At 39.4% G+C, this 17,770-nt stretch overlaps 1 protein-coding gene across 1 annotated transcript in view; it reads right to left on the bottom strand.

The window, feature by feature from the left end:
* Window positions 1–17,770, bottom strand: part of TMEM131 (transmembrane protein 131) — a gene marked incomplete at its 5' end in the record, with an annotated part of 200,920 nt that overhangs the window by 50,307 nt on the left and 132,843 nt on the right. Inside the window, 7 exons of the mRNA XM_081100672.1 lie at window positions 2,305–2,409; window positions 5,789–5,923; window positions 6,014–6,124; window positions 7,135–7,305; window positions 7,393–7,546; window positions 8,844–8,952; window positions 16,814–16,922. Of these exons, the coding sequence (XP_080956798.1) occupies window positions 2,305–2,409; window positions 5,789–5,923; window positions 6,014–6,124; window positions 7,135–7,305; window positions 7,393–7,546; window positions 8,844–8,952; window positions 16,814–16,922 (894 nt within the window). The remainder of the gene's footprint in view (window positions 1–2,304; window positions 2,410–5,788; window positions 5,924–6,013; window positions 6,125–7,134; window positions 7,306–7,392; window positions 7,547–8,843; window positions 8,953–16,813; window positions 16,923–17,770) is intronic.

Genomic DNA, 17,770 nt, shown 5'->3' with positions numbered 1-17,770 from the left:
CAAGACCAAACAATGGAGAAGAAATAAAGAATAGATTTTTTTTTTTACAATACAGGTTATTTTGTAAATTATAATAATTAAAAAAGGAAAGTCAAATTGTACTCCTAAAACAATGCATGGAAAATCCAGTGTTTTCTAGAGTTATACACCTTTATATTTTTCATATATAGTAATAAGTTAACATAACCTAATATAAAAAATGAGTTAAACATTCCATATTAAAAAAAAATTTTAATCCTCACCCGAGGATATTTTTCCCCCCATTGATTTTTAGAGACAATGGAAGGGAAGGAGGAGAAGAGGGGAAGAGAGAAAGAGATGTGAGAGAGACACATCGACTGGATGCCTCCCAGCCAACACTCTAACCACACTGGCCAGGGCTAAACACTCCAGATTTTGAATCTTAACTCACACTCATTTGTAACTCACAAAGATATTTGTCTAAGGTAACTTTTCCTAATTTTTATTTTCATCCATATTAACAAAAACTTATCTTAGCCATGAAATATAATTATTTCTATCATGAGTGATAAACATGAATTCCATAGATTTAATTTGATATTTTCCTAACAAATCATTTATTATTAAACTAGGGGCCGGGTGCACGAAATTTGTGCACTGGGTGTGTGTGGGGGGCAGGGGAGTGTCCCTCAGCCCAGCCTGCCCCCTCTCACATACTGGGAGCCCTCAGGCGTTGACCCCCATCACCCTCCAATCGCAGGATCAGCCCCTTGCCCAGGCCTGACGCCTCTGACAGAGGCGTCAGGCCTGGGCAGGGGACCCTCATTTCCCCCCATCACTGGTTCTGCCCCCAGCCCCCTCTGATTGCTGGCTCTGCCCCTTGCCCAGGCCTGATGCCTCGGCCAGAGGCGTAGACCCCCATCACCCTCCGATCGCCTGATCGGCCCCTTGCCCAGGCCTGACGCCTCCGCCAGAGGTGTCAGGCTTGGACAGGGGACCCCCATCTCCCCCCGATCACTGGCTCTGGCCCCCGCCCAGGCCTGAGGCCTCTGGCCCAGGAATCATGCCTGGGCAGGGGACCCCCATCTCCCTCTGATCACTTGCTCCACCCCCTGCCCAAGCCTGACGCCTCATATCCCCCCAATCTCCGGCTCCGCCCCCCGCCCAGGCCTGATGCCTCGGCCAGAGGAGTTGACCCTCATCACCCTCTGATCACCAATCACCGGATCGGCCCCTTGACCAGGCCTGAGGCCTCCGGCAGAGGTATCAGGCCTGGGCAGGGGACCCCCAGCTCCCCGCGGTTGCAGGCTCCGCCCCTGCCCAGGCCTAACGCCTCTGGCCTAGGCGTCCGGCCCGGGCAGCGGGGACCCGCAGTGGCAGCCGGGGGCGCCGCGATCGCGCGGGCTCCGCCCCTGCCCCTGCAGGATGCCTCTGGCTGATGCGTCTGGCCCGGGCAGTGGGGACCCGCAGCTGCAGTGGCCCCGCGATCATGGGCTTCGCTTTAGGCCCAGGCAAGGGACCCCTAGCTCCTGGGACTGCCAGCTTCGACTGTGCCCAGCTCCCATCGCTGGCTCCACTCCTACTTCCTGCTATCACTGGCCAGGGTGGCAAAGGCGCCTGATTCTCCGATCATGGCTGGGGGGCAGGGCAAAGGCGACCCCAGGGCCGCCTTTGCCCTGCCCCCCAGCTCTTAGCTCCCCCCTGGGTTTCCGATCACTGTCAGTGGCAGGGGGCTTCTTCCTGCTTTCCCTTTCGCCTCCCTGCATTGTGCCTACATATGCAAATTAGCCGCCATCTTGTTGGCAGTTAACTGCCAATCTTAGTTGGCAGTTAATTTGCATATAGCCCTGATTAGCCAATGAAAAGGGTATCGTCGTACGCCAATTACCATTTTTCTCTTTTATTAGTGTAGATATTTATTCTCAATTAGTTTTCTTTCCTGTGGGGCTGAATGTGCTGAAAACAGGTAGGAGAACAAGGGTAGCAATACACTGAATTTAGCAATGCACAACTTCCCAAAGAGTGTTTCAATGTTAAAAATTAATATATTTAGGCCTGGCACAAATACATACATTAAAACTTTGTCTGTGATGTAGAATGACTCATATAAGCACTCATGAGACGAATATTCTCTAAACCAGTGGCCGCCAACCTTTAGGCCCTCACGGACCACCAGTGGTCCACAGACCACCGGTTGGTGGCTGCTGCTCTCAACTATTCTCAAAAGCTCAGTTTTTAAGGTATAAAACAGGTAAACTATAACTTTATGGGTAAATATAGTTCTGTTTATATAAAAACAACAAAAACCCTCAATGATTCTGAAAGCACTCATAAAGTCCTTACCTCATAATCTGTTGTGATCTGTATGGCTCCATCATGAATCCCTTCCAGATTTTTCGCAGTAAGCTTGACTCTGAACACTGCAAAATAGCCTGGGGCTAGTATCACCTGTATGTAGCAGAAATGACAATTATTCATTAGTCTTGCTAGTTGAAGTTCCTGTTAAAATGAAAAAGATTATAGTGATAAACTGACTTCTGAATCCTAACATATACAAGGATGACACTGAGTTACCATATCATGTATAAATATCTTAAAACAATGCCCATCCTTGGCTTTTATCTACATTTATTCCATGTGCCACTTAGAAAACTGGATCCTTGAGGAACAGAGTCCCAACTGCCAAGGTGGGGCCGGGAATGGTCTGCAGGCACTCCCCAGGTGCCTGCATGGAGCAGAGGGACACAGCCTTCAGCCACATTAGGGCCCAGGTACATACAGAGTTGGTTCTGCCATGATGATAATCATGTCTTCAGAGCAAACGAGATTGCGTTATATAAAAACATCAAATACCATGGAAAGGAAGAGTTACGCAATACAAATTTGGAAGAAGAATGGGGGCCCTCTTTGTTTGCTCAAGCTATTTACTGACGTTTCTGACACTTAATCTTTTCAATTGTGGAATTAAAAAAAACAAAAAACACCCAACTAAACCATGAAATTCATTTTGTGAAGTTATATTTTAGATCTTAGTAGTTGTACTTACATCAAGACAACAAATGTTGATAGACCAAATATATTCACTTTCCCATTTTTAGAAGCATTTCTGTGTTGGTTTTCTGTGATTCTAATATTTTCATCATGATTTTATAACTACCCAAGTCAGAACACAGGTCTGAAGAGCAGAGAATGTTGGCAATGTGTGTTTTATAAGGTACAGAATGCTAATTTAGCTCACAGGTTTGGCTTTTTAGAAAACAGTTGAAAGATTAGGCATTACAAACTTTAAAAAAGTCATTTTTGGAGATTCTATTTTGAAGTTCACCTTAGCACAACAGTCAGGGTTCATCAAAATGATCTGTTTATCCCTTGTTCTTATATTTATAGTTTTTAAAATTTTTGGTTTTGTTTTTTAATCCTTTTCAGTCCAACCTTGAGGCTGATTCGACAGACCAGGCGCTAGCAGATCCAACATCGAGCAATAAGAACATTAAAAAGTTCAACATTCAATCCCATCAATTACTTTGGACCAGACTGTTTGAATTCCAAAAATAATATTGGACTGCAAAGGGTTAAAATATGTTTTTATTGATTTCAGAGAGAGGGAGGAGAGTGGGGTAGAAACATCAATGACGAGAATCACCTATCTGCTACTTCCTGTACCCTCCACACTGGGGATCGAGCCTGCAATCTGGGCATGTGCCCTGACTGGGAATTGAACCTCACCTCGTGGTTCATGGGTCAATGCTCAATCACTGAACCACATAGGCCAGGCTATATTTATAGTTTTATTTAAAAATAAATTCTAAAACCCTAAATTGTCAAACAGACTTTATGTTGTTAAGTGGATCTCTCAAATTTAAATAGTATGTGTTACATATGCTATTTACTGCTAGGAAATAATCCAGATTTCTAAAATTATTTATAATGTCTTATAAAGGAAACAGTATAATTCAACCATCTGGGATTAGACACACATACAATTTTACTCGAACTTTACTGTTGGAAGGAACATATTAATGGCTGGTCTCATTATTAAAGTTCTTCAGCATTTTATTTGTATTAGAAATAAAATTTAAGCTGGAGTGACAAATATTACCTCTCATTAACATGTCTTTCTGTTTTAAAAAGAGGCTTTATTTCTGAACCAAACTGAAAACATTATAAATTATTAAAATGTAAATACCCATAAATCCACCATTATTCAGAAATATCCAATTATGCAGCTTGAATGCTACATAGTTGCAATTAGAATACATTATTTAGTAGTTTCCGACTTTTTCATAAATCCTTTTCCAAGTTTCTACAATCATATTTATAATTGTTTGCTTCAATACTTAATTATAAAATCATGATTTCTTTTATGCATTTGGCTATCTCCAGTTGCTTAGAATCATTAATAATGCTATTATAAACATCTTCATTCTCACAACTTTTGGCTCTTAAGTAGCTTGCATGGAAAGAATTCTAGGAGAGGTATATATTGCCAAACTGCCCTCTGAAAACACTGTTTTGGGGGATCCTTCCATTGGTTTTAAAGACAATTTTTAAATCAGTTTTTAAAACTTAAGGCATTCCCTGAAAGTGTATCTGTCCTCAATCTCTGCATTAGGGCATCTGATTTTCCTTTTATAAAACTGCTGCAAGAGGTTCTATCTGCACCTACAGATGCAGTCAGTTTTGGTTCTTCTCATGAGAGGGGATCCTAATTCTGTTCCCAGTAGGTGTAAACTCCAAGTTCCCTTTTTAGCAGTGGGGAGGGCTTAGACCAGTGATTCTCAACCTTCCTAATGCCGCGACCCTTTAATATGCCGGGTACTTGTATGTGGGCATAACTGCATGTGGGTGGACCCGCCTGGAGACGGATAGAGGAGTGGTGTCTCGGTTCCTAAGACCATTGAAAATATGTGTTTTCCGATGGTCTTAGGCGACCCCTGTGAAAGGGTCGTTCGACCCACAGGTTGAGAACCTCTGGCTTAGACTAATACTACTATACCCACTTTCTCTTGTTTTGCGCTTCCAGCCATCTATATTTATAAGACAGAAAAAGTACATGGGTAGAGATCAAACAATATTTACCTCATTGAACTCTTCTAATCAGTGCAGAAAATTGACCAGAACTACTGTATCACTGAACACAGGATTAATTTAGTACCTATGGGACCTTCTCCTGTAATGACACCTGTATTATAAAAGGACTAGAGGCCCAGTGCATGAAATGTGTGAACTTGCGGGGGTGGGGGGAGTGGGGGAGAAGTGTCCCTCAGCCTGGATTGCAGGAGGGCGCAGGCCAGGCTGGGGACCCCACCAGTGTATGATCGGGGCTGGGGAGAGACTCAGGAAGTTGGCCAGTCGGGGAGGGACCGCGGGAGGGCTCCAGGGCATGTCTGGCCCGTCTCACTCAGTCCAGATCAGCCGGACCCCAACAGCAAGCTAACCTACCAGTTGGAGCGTCTGCCCCCTGGTGGTCGTGCACATCACAGAGAGCGGTTGAGAGGCCTTAGCGTATCATTAGCATATTATGCTTTGATTGGTTGAACGGACAACCGGGCACTTAGCATATTAGGCTTTTATTATATAGGATAATTTAAATTTTGCTTACTACAGAACTTTTTATGACAAGGTAGAACCCCTTTGGGTTTCAAGTGCTCTCATCATAAAGGGAGGGGCTTGAAGTAAATGACCAATGAGGTCCTTTCAAAACCAAGTAACCACTACTATTATGAATCTCATGAAAATATGAGTTGAAGTATGTGACATAGCAATAGTCTTTTGTCTGGTGTTTAGACATACATCTACACTTAAGGAAACAATGAGGTTTACTTACTGATGACTGGTCTGATAGAGAGGATTTTTCTAACTCTGGAAGGCTTCCAATTATTGTCGTTCTATTGCCTCTTTCAGTAGCTATGAGTTCTATTGACAAGCCATCTCCTATGATGTGCCAACTTTTTATAGCCAACTTAAAAAAGAAAAAGATATGAAAGTGATTATTGCAGCACTAGAATAAAATACTTAAATGTGATTTAGAATAAAAAGAGATTTTTTTTACCTCAATTGGATTACTGTTTATAATTGCAAACAAAATATTACTCGCTTCTGTAGCACTCAGTACGCCAAAATCTATGAAACGTTCCTCTATTTTGGGGGGTAATACAAAGTACTGAAAAGATATAAAAGAACTAAATTATATGTAGTTATCAAGAAAAAGTGACTACATTAAGATATTCTAAGGTTTCTATATTTCATGTAAATATACATATATACATACATAAAATATGATTAAAAACTTTATGTAATGAAAACATTATGAGTAATCGAAATGAAAACACTCCTGGCCTCTACTGAACAGCTTTTCTTCCTCTAAAGGCACATAAAAGCAGCAAAAAGGGAAAGGGAGAGGGTAAGTGGAAAGAGCCCCAGAAGACAGGCAGAAAGCCCTTGGTCTCGGTCACACTACACATCACGAAAGCAGCTACAAATACATAATCATTCAAGCAAAACAAATGAAAGAGCAGAATAATATGAAGATCTCCAGCTCCAATATTCTTACTGATGCCAGCTTTCTGGAGAGCTACATTTCTGTCCTCATTTTCTTTTTCTCTTCCTATCAGTTTCATTTATTTTATAAACTTTCATCAACTGCTTTCAGGACACTGGATTTTTTTTCTGTCTGATTTTCTGTAGTAGGAAGGCTTATATGCTAAACTTTTGCTTAGATTACTCTTCCAACTACGTGTCTTTATCACCTTCCTTTCTTCGTTACTACCTGGGTCTTTTCTTCACCCTGATGCTTCCTAGTCTCTTCCCTACATAGTTCCCGCTCCACCCTCCTTATCCCCCCCCCCCTTATGAATTTCCCGTTTTGTTTGTTTTTAGCTTCCCCATGATGATAACAGTTTAAAAGCAAAATCAAGAGAAAGCAGAATGTGGAGAAGATCTGAGTGGAGACTGTAACTAGAAGATTCAACTGTTTCATGAGGGGAGACAGCTGCTGGGAAGGGTAAAAACCCCTTTTCTTAAAGTACAGACGAGGGAGGAATTAGATTTACTTGTAAAGCACAGTAAACGGCAAAATGCAAGGGTGCCTAATAATGGTGACTGCCTAATGATACCTGAAAACACAGAAAACGGGGAAGGGATTTAAAATTTAAAGGCAGATAACATACTTACATCTAAAAAGCCTGTATATACCCGCACAGGCAAATGAAATTTGGAAGCATTGGTAATGAGTAAAATGTTGTTATCTATGTGTACAGATGATGTGGATGGCATGAAAAAGAGGGTAAAAATGTATCCTGATTCGCTTGGAAGAATTAAGACTGGTTTGCTGAAGTTGTGAACCTAGGAAATGATGGGAGAGAAAAAAACATCTTAGTATCTCCTAGCTGGTGGATCAGTGAAGTTAAAGTAGAAGGGTCCCAGACATACTTTAAACATTGTTTTGGCTTCCTCTGGTAGCAACACATCATGAATGAGGATCGCAAAACTGAAAGTGTTAGTAAGGTAAATTGGCCTTTCCACAGGATCAGCAGGGCTGTCTCGGATGTGAAACAATGTTGCAGCGTGATCAAATCCCAAATAACTATTTGAGACAAAAAAAACAACAAAATAAATCATTTTTATTTCCATGTGTTAACTTAAAATCCAAGTTCTTTTGTTGTGAGCAATAATTTATGTTTAGCACTAAGGGGCTGTTATTAGAGAATTAAAACTATAAATATTTTAGTGATTGACCACATGATTTAAAACAAAATGCAAAATATTGACGTTAAAGAACTATTTTCAACTGAATTATATGTAATCAAAAAGTTAAAACCAAGAACATATTAACAGAAAGAGTTGTAAGCTAATAAAAAATGTTTATCATTAAATTATAACCATCTTTGTCCCCACCAAGTTGGATATTAACTTACTGGTTACAGCAGCGATTTTCAACAGGTGTGCCACGAGAATTGTTAAAACATGCAACACCTGATTATTTAGAGGTCAGAGGCACTGACGTCTTTTCCCTTTCAGTGGTTCTCAGCCTTCCTAATGCCGCGACCCTTTAATACAGTTCCTCATGTTGTGGTGACCCCCAATTTCATTGTTACAAATGGAACATAATTAAAACATAGTGATTAATCACAAAAACAATACGTAATTATATATGTATTTTCCAATGGTCTTAGGAGACACCTGTGAAAGGGTCGTTCGACCCCCAAAGTGGTCGCGACCCACAGGTTGAGAACCGCTGCCTTAGCTTGTAAAAAAAAGGACAATAGCCAATACAACAATAGCTACACAACAACAGTGCGAATGAATCAAAATTATACCTATTTTTTTTCACATCTGCAAAAACAAATTTTTTGGTGTGCCCAGAATTTTAGTAACTAGTTATATGTGCCATGATATGAAAAAGGTTGAAAATTGCTGGGTTACAGTATAATTAGTAAATGAATTATATATATTATCACCCATTTACAAAAAGTTGTAATTCTAGAACAGTGCATATGAGTTTATTTAAAGGAGTATATATATGATTCTGTTTCAAGTGACAACATACTTTAGTAACAAGCCATGACCACTTCCATGTTACAAAAGGAATTTACAGAAAGGAAACAGTTCAACTGACTTAAACATTATTTAAAGCTCATAGATTCCTGTTTCTATTGCATTACTGAGTCATCAAGACTTTATTTAAGCCCAAATCACATCAACCCATTTACTTTTATCTTTTAAGTAAAATATATAACTATAGTTCAAGTTGTTCTTTTCAACAATAATTCCATGAGTTTATGAGAATTTAGCTACTATGTTTTTGCTAAAGTCAATTAACAGGAAAACAGAATTTACTGACTAGTAAAAAAGTTACAAAGCTTATTTAAAGAGAAACTCACCCATCTAATACTTCTGCTTGATATGGTATTTCAAGTTTAGAATAACTTTTTTCCTTTGCTTTAACAGTGATTTTCCCAGAAAACTGAGATGGTTTTTTTGCCTTTGATGCTGAAAGGAAACACACACACAAGAAAATCTGTTACCTTTTGCTACCTCCAAAGAGTTTATACACAGAAGTGTGAGAGTGACTATGTGGACTGAAAAAATATTAAAAGGAAAACTGAGCTTTCAAATTGAATAGTTTTACAGTATTTTAAATAAAATTATCACATTTTTCATAAAAAATAATGTTTTAATTTTCCTGTAATGGGACAAATAAGGAATTAGCAAATAAACACAATTTGGGAGGATTGAGCTACTGCTCTACAGCCATAAGCTTTGGTTTTGCTTATATTTCTTTCTTTCTTTAATTTTTAAAATTTAAATTCTTTACTGTTGAAAGTATTACATGTCTCCTCTTCCCCCCCATTGACCTCTACTGGCCGCTCCTGCCCCCAGCGTTGCTTATATTTATAGCAGGCTTTCTCAGCCTTGGCACCATTGACATTTTATGCCACAGTAACCCTTTGTTGTAGGGTGGGGTGGCTGTCCTGTGCACTGTAGGAAGGTCAGCAGCAAACCGGGCCTCCATTTGCTAAATCAGTAGCACCCCCAGCTGTGACAATCAAGAATGCCTGTAGTACTGCCAAATGTCCCTGGGAGCAAAACTGCCCGACTGAGAGCCACTGGTTTATAGCCACACTGAGAAAGAAACATTACTTGCGTGGCCAGAGTCTTGCTATAAATGCCCATCTCTAAATTCTGTTCTACGTTTCTCACTGGAATTATAGAAGTAGATTCGGCTGGATCCAACCTGAGTAACTATAGGATGTTCCTTTCAAAGCAAATAAAGCCACCTATCTTTATCCCCTTTGAAGTACTCCAGAAGCGCTTCCACTTAGAAGGATTTACAGGTGGGCTCTGCAATGGGTGCTATCCAACTTTGGCAAAAAAATAAAATAAAATAAAAATAATAAAAAATATATAAAGGTATGATATATACTGTGTGGCTGGCTATGCACAGGTGATGACTTAGATTTTTAAAATCCCTATTAAGCCTCATTTCTTTCTGCTTGCTATTTTAGCCACTCCTGGGTACTCTTAATTTTTCACTATTTATTTTGATCTTAAGTTGATCATAAGGGCCATAATTAAGGCATTTCATGATATCTTATCAAGTTATATTTTAGCAAATAAAGTTTTTAAAAACCTCAAGAAAATTCAGTTAAAAAATCCTAAAGAATAGTGACTTGATGAGAAAGATGCTTGCTTGGTAAGTCAACACCACAGGGTTGATATATACGGTGTCTTCTGAAAATATTAAAAGTTAAATAAAACACATATTTCCTGCTGATTTTCACAGCAATCCCAGTGTTATTTTGTGTTGGGATCTGGGGTGGCAGGTAGAATGTTGGAGGAATTGTCCATGATAATAAAAACCACTTTTAATATAGCATTTGCATAGTAACACTTATATCAGACAAAATAGATTTTAAACAAAGGCTATACGAGACAAATAAGGACATTACATAATGATAAAGGGATCAATCCAATAACAGACTATAACCTTCATTTATGCACCCAACACAGGAGCACCTAAATATATAAAGCAAATACTGATGGATGTAAAGGGAGAGATTGACAGTAATAGTCATAGTAGGGGATTTTAACATCCCATTGACGTCAAGGGATAGATCTTTCAGAGAGAAAATCAACAATGAAATAGCAGCCTTAAATGACACACTAGATCAGATGGATTTAATTGATATCTTCAGAGCATTTCAACCAAAAGGAGAATATACATTCTTTACAAGTACACATGGAATATTTTCTAGGATAGACCACATGTTAGGACACAAAATAAGTCTTAAATTCAAAAAGATTGAAAGCATATCAAGCATCTTCCCCAACCACAACAGTATGAAACTAGAAATTTATCTCAAGAAAAAAAACTGAAAACACACAAACACATGGAGGCTAAATAACATGTTACTAAACAATGAATGGGTAAACAACGAGATCAAGGAAGAAATCAAAAGATACCTTGAGAAAAATGAAAATAAAAACACAAGAACAGAAAATCTATGGGGCACAGTGCAAACAGTCCTAAGAGGGAAATTCATAACATTATCGGCCTACCTTAAGAAACAAGAAAAGTCTCAAACAATCTAACTTTATACCTAAAGGAACTAGAAAAAGAACAACAAAAAAAGCCCCAAGTAGAAGGAAGGAAATAATAAAGATCAGAGCAGAAATAAATGAAATGGAGTCTAAAATACAAAAGATCAATAAAACCAAGATCTTCTTTGAAAAGAAAAACAAGACTGACAAGAAACAAAGAGAGAGGACTCAAATAAATAAAATCAGAAATAAAAGAGGAGAAGTAACAACTGACACCACAAAAATGCAAAGGATTATAAGAAAATATTATAAGTATACTAGGGGCCTGATGCATGAAATTCATGCACTGGGGGGGTGTGGAGGGGGATGTCCCTCAGCCCAGCCTGCACCCTCTCCAATCTGGGACCCCTCAAGGGATGTCTGACTGCTGGTTTAAAACAGCAGTCTGACATCCCTCTCACAATCTGGGACTGCTGGCTCCTAACAGCTTGACTGCCTGCCTGCCTGCCTGCCCCTAACTGCTTCTGCCTGCCAGCCTCATCACCCCCTAACCACTCCCCTGCCAGCCTGATCAATGCCTAACTGTTCCCCTGCTGGCCCGATTGCTCCCAACTGCCCTCCCCTGCCAGCCCGGTTGCCCCCAACTGCCCTCCCTGCCGGCCCTGTCACCCCCAATTGCCCTCCCTTGCTGGCCTGGTCGCCCCTAACTGCCCTCCCCTGCTGGCCTGGTCCCCCTCAACTGCCCTCCCTCTCCTGCAGGCCTGGTCCCCCCCCCCCCAACTGCCCTCCCCTGCAGGCCTGATGACCCACAACTGCCCTCCCCTACCGGCCATCTTGTGGCCATATGGGGGTGGCCATCTTGTGTGAGGGCGTGATGGTCAATTTGCATATTACCTCTTTATTATATAGGATGCCAACAAATTGGACAATCTAGAAGAAATGGATAAATCCCTAGAAACACACAATCTTTCAAAACTGAATCAAGAAGAAATAAAAGATCTGAACAGACTGATTACAACTAAACAGAAGTAGTAATAATAATAATAAAAAAGAACTCCCAACAAACTAAAGTCCTGCACTGAATGCCTTCACAGGTGAATTTTACCTTACATTCAAAGAAGAACTAACACCTATCCTCCTTAAAGTAGCACAAAAAATTCAAGATGAAGGAAGATTCCTAAGCTCATTTTACAAGGCCAGCATTGTCCTAATCCCAAAACCAGAAAAAGACACTACAAATAAAGAAAATTATAGGTCAATATTTCTGATGAACATGGATGCTAAAATCCTCAACAAAATACTAGCTAACTGAATTCAGTGATACAATAAAAAGAACATGCACCATGATCAAGTGGGATTTATTCTTGGGATACAAAGTTGGTATAATATCCACAAATCAATTAACATGATACACATATAAATAAAATGAAGAAAAATCATGTGATCACATCAATAGATGCAGACAAAACAGTTTGACAAAATCCAGCACCCATTTATGATAAAAACTCTCAGCAAAGTGGAAATAAAGGGAACATACCTCAACATAAAAAAGGCCATATATGACAAACCCACAGCTAAAATTATACTTAATGGGGAAAAACTAAAAGTGTTTCCCTTGAGATCAGGAACGAGACATAGATGTCTACTTTCACCACTCTTATTCAACATAGTATTCGAAGTACTAGTCATAGCAGTTGGACAAGAAGAAATAAAAGGCATTCAAGTTAGAAAGGAAGAAGTAAAACTATCATTATTTGCAGATTACATGATACTGTATATAGAGAACCACAACAATTCCAGCAAAAAACTGCCAGAACTGATAAATGAATTCAGTAAAGTAGTAGGATACAAAATAATATCCAGAAATCAGTTGCATTTTATACACAGAAAATAACAGTATCCGAAAGGGAAACTGAAAAAACAATCCCTGCTACAATTACAAAAAAACCTAAAATGCCTAAAAATAAACTTAACCAATGAGGCAAAACACCTGTACTCAGAAAATTTAAAGACCGTGAAGAAAGAAACTGAAGAAGATACAAATAAATAGAAGCATATACCTGTTCTCATGGATAGGAAGAATTAACATCATTAAAATTTCCATATTATGCCCTAAACGGTTTGGCTCAGTGGATAGAGCGTCGGCCTGTGGACTGAAAGGTCCCAGGTTCAATTCCGGTCAAGTGCATGTACCTTGGTTGTGGGCACATTCCCAGTGGGGGGTATGCAGGAGGCAGCTGATCGATGTTTCTCTCTCATTGATGTTTCTAACTCTCTGTCCCTCTCCCTTCCTCTCTGTAAAAAATCAATAAAATATATTAAAAAAATTTCCATATTATCCAAAGCAATCTATAGATTCCACACAATTCCTATTCAAATACCAATGGCATATTTCACAAATCTAAAGCAAATCCAAGAATTTATATGGAACCACTGAAAACCCTGAATAATCACAGCAACCCTGAGAAAGAAGAGCAAGGTTGGAGGTATCATACTACCTGATTATCAAACTATACTACAAGGCTACAGGATGATACTGGCATAAAAACAGACACATGGATCAATGGAACAGAATAGTGAGTGCAGAAATAAACCCAGGCCTGTATGGTCAATTAATCAACAACAAAGGAGGCAAGAATAAACAATGGGGTAAAGACAGTCTCTTCAATAACTGGTGTAGACAAAACTGGAAAGATAAATGCAAAAAAATGAAACTAGATCAACTTCTTACACCATATACAAGAATAAACTCAAAATGGATTACAGATTTAAATGTGAATATCTGAAACCATAAAACTCCTAGAATAAAACATAGGCAAGTAAAATCTCTGTCATTTCAGCAATATTTCTTCTGATATATCTATGTGGGTAAGGGAAACAAAAGAAAAAAAATAAACAAATGGACTACATCAAACTAAAACATTTTTGCACAGCAAAGGAAATCATCAACAAAACCAAAAGACAACCTACTAAATGGGAAAAGATATTCACCAGTGATACATTTTATAAAGAACTGATAATAACTCAACACCAAAAAACAAACAACCCAATTAAAAAATAGGCAGACGACTTGAATAGACACTTTTCTAAACACACAAGAGGCCTGGTGCATGACATTCCTGCACTGGGGGTGGCGGTGGGGTCCCTCAGCCCAGCCTGCACCCTTTTGCAGTCCAGGAGCCCTTGGGGGATGTCCCACTGATGACTAAGCTACAGTTGGACATCCTTAGCACTGCTGTGGAGGCAGGAGAGGCTCCCGCCACTGCCGCGCTTGCCAGCCCGGCTTCTGGCTGAGCGGTGCTCCCCCTGTGGTAGCGCACTGACCACCAGGGGCCAGCTCCTGTGTTGAGCAACTGCCCCCTGGTGGTCAGTGCACATCATAGCGACCAGTCGTTCCGCCATTTGGTCGATTTGCCTATTACCCTTTTATTATATAGGATTATTATATAGGATAACAGACATATGATGAAATGCACCGATCAAAAAACATAGGGAGAGGGACCTGGAGATTATTATGCTAAGTGAAATAAGCCAGTCAGAGAAAGACAAGCATCACATGATCTCACTTATATGTGGAATCTAATGAACAAAATAAACTGATGAACATAAAAGATCCAGAGACATTGAGGTATGCAATAGACTGACGAATTTCAGAGGGAAGGTAGGGACAGGAAGAGATTAACCAATGAACTTATGTACATAGCCCATGGACAGATAATAGTGCGGGGAGGCTTGAAGAGGGGACATCTGTAATACTTTCAACAATAAATTTAAAAAGTGAAATAAAATTCCATTACAAAGAGCACGTTCTACAGTCCTGGTGCCGACTCTAATATGATTTGACGTATAATTGGAATAGATATTTGCAAGGATCTATAAACATTTTGCAAATGTTGACTCATCTTGCTTTCTGAATTAGACTTCTGGACTTTTTATTCATAACCTTTTGCTTTAATTCACTGAGGTTCAATGTAGAAAGCATTAAAAAAATAAAACCTCTCCAATTAAGAAAAAAAAAGTACTTAGAGTACCTGAATAGATAACAAGATATATATATATATATATATATATATATATATATATATATATATATTCCACAAGAAACCAACCTTAGAAAAAAAGAGAGAGACCAACTTTAGAATAAAAGACACACAGAGACTGAAAGTAAAGGGATGGAAAAAGATATTTCATACAAATGGAAACAAATAAAAAAAGCTGGGGTAGCAATATTTATATCAGACAGAAATAGACTTTAATAAATATAGCACTTGTGCCTGCAGTGTGGTTCAGTGGTTGAGTGTGGGCCTATGAATGAGGAGGTCACAATTCGATTCCTGGTCAGGGCACATGCTTGGGTTGCAGGCTGGATCCCCAGTTGGGGGCATGCAAGAGGCAGCCGATCAATGATTCTCTCTCATCACTGATGTTTCTCTCTCTCTCTCTCTCTCTCTCCCTTCCTCTCTCTTAAGTCGACATATAAAGAAATATAGCACTTGCTTTAAACAATGCTTTCCCCCTTTGCCTCTGTATTTAATTTTACACAATTTCTTTAAGCAGCACTTATTTTAGAGCCCATGATCTCAGAAGAACCAACATCGCTGACATTCATTCATCTCAAGAATGGAAACATTTCCTGGGTGCCAGCCCAGGAGCTTGAGGACATGGGAGGCAGGAACAGCACTGCCCTGATGCAGACCTCATTCCCAGGACTTAGTAGGAGGGTGGGTTCTCAGGGCTCTCAGGGGTCAGGAATTACTATTGGCTGCTCTCTCTCTTGGAAAGAAAAGAGAATGTACCTGCTAAAACTGATACTGGTGGTCGTGATTGTGGTATCTTAGCAACACAGAGACAGTTTATCACAGGCTTGGAAATAATTGTGGCATCAAAACCTTCTATAATCCTATTTGACAGCTGGATTATGATAGTATGCAACATATTTCATCTTGAGCTCCTCTGGAGTTTTCTCTGAGCTCATGGGATGAGGACTGAAGGTGGCACCCAGCCAGTGCATTGGTCCAAACCCTCCTGAGAATCCTCCACGTGCAAGCAGCAAGCACGGTGCTCTCACACTGTGCAGTGTGCCAGCGTTCTGCGACATGCAGAAGGCTACTCACTGATCAAACACTCTTCTGATGAGGAGCTTAGCTGTAAAATGTGGACTGCGAGCAAACATGGCTTTATCATACAGCTAAAGTTTAAGCTTCAGGGATGCTCACTTTGATGGGCCCCGTAGACAAAAGCCCCACTGCAAGTTTCAGTTCTCATTAAATCTAATTACATATAGTTAAGCAGCTATTAAGTCACTATTTGAAAAATATTCTAGTAAAGTGGGAAAAAATGAATAAAAACATACTACTCAAATATGGTAGTCGAGGTTGAGTTAACATTTCAAGTATCAAAATATACAGCATAATAATTCTATCACAAAAGTTATTATTTTAGCTTGGGCAGCACTGTATGCTGTGCTTATAAAAGCCAATATATAAAAACATTAGAGAATATTTTTGCTCTCAAATTCAAACATGTTTCCAAAATTCAAATACATTATCACCTAACTATAAAAATTAATGACTTCATAATTAAAACAAAGCATAACTGGGATATATAGAGGAGAGCCCAGTTTTAATTTAATTCAATTTAATTTAATTCTACTGTATTTGCCAATACTAATTTAGGCTTGTAAAGTTATCTTGCCTTTCATAAAACAGCCACGTAAGAGTTCTTGATGTTCTCTAAATTAAGATGTTGATACAGAGGCCTTTTGTTTATCAAAATAAGACCACTGTGTTAGAAAAAGTTTAATACTTACCATCAAAACTAATACTTGCAACTTTGGTATATTTACTTTCTGAAGCTTTTAAGGTAATTGGTTTAAAGTGTACCGTTATAGCGTCATTTTGGGGTGTGGGTCGAACACTCTGCAAAGAGAAAAATACAGATAGTAATGCTTTAGTCTAACTGTTCAGTTACATTACACTGGGAAGTATACTGGAAAAGTAAGGCAGAATCAAAATTTTAAAACTTTATGTGGTCCCTTTAAAATGGAGTAAGCCAAACTAATAAAATGTCAAATTAATTTCAGTAGAATATCTTTATGAAATAAAATGATCAAAAGAAAAATGTATGATAGATAAAAATCTAAAGACAAACTAGTATATGGGGTGTTGAGTACATAAAACAGAAAAAAAGGTATTTACTTTTTCAAGTGAATGCCTAAGTCATAAAAAAGAGAGGGAGACATGAAGATTTATGACAGAGTCGCTCTGAAAGAATCCATAATACAAAAATTTGTCATCCTGGCTATATGAAGATGAACAATGAACATGAATTTGGGGGCTGCTGCCCCTTTGGCAAGAAGGCGTTGCAGAGCCACTCCTAACGCTCTTTTCTGTGCTCCAGGGCGTGCTGTGCAAGCGAGGTGCTGCTGGCCAGGGGCAGGGTTTCATTCCCAGCTGTGGCACTGAGCAGTGACGTGATCGCAGGGATGTGTAATCGGAAGAGGTCAGAATTCTTTAAACTTAATAAAAAGTAGCTTTTTAACTGATGATCCTCACTGACACGAAGCACTTTTCATTGGAAGGAACTTTAGAGATTCCACCTTCTTTCCCTGTTTAGAGGTGAAGAGAACTGTGCAGTACTGAGTGATGTTTCAGTAGCTAGGCATCAAGAGGCAGAATTGGAAACGAGGATCCCGACTTGGTCCGGGGCCCTTCTTCACCTGACACCCATGCCCAAACATGCACTAACATAATCACTACACACACTG

This window comes from Myotis nattereri, assembly GCF_964212035.1.
Source record: "Myotis nattereri genome assembly, chromosome: 10".
Classification (NCBI taxonomy): domain Eukaryota; kingdom Metazoa; phylum Chordata; class Mammalia; order Chiroptera; family Vespertilionidae; genus Myotis; species Myotis nattereri.
This window is presented reverse-complemented; position numbering and strand designations above follow the sequence as displayed.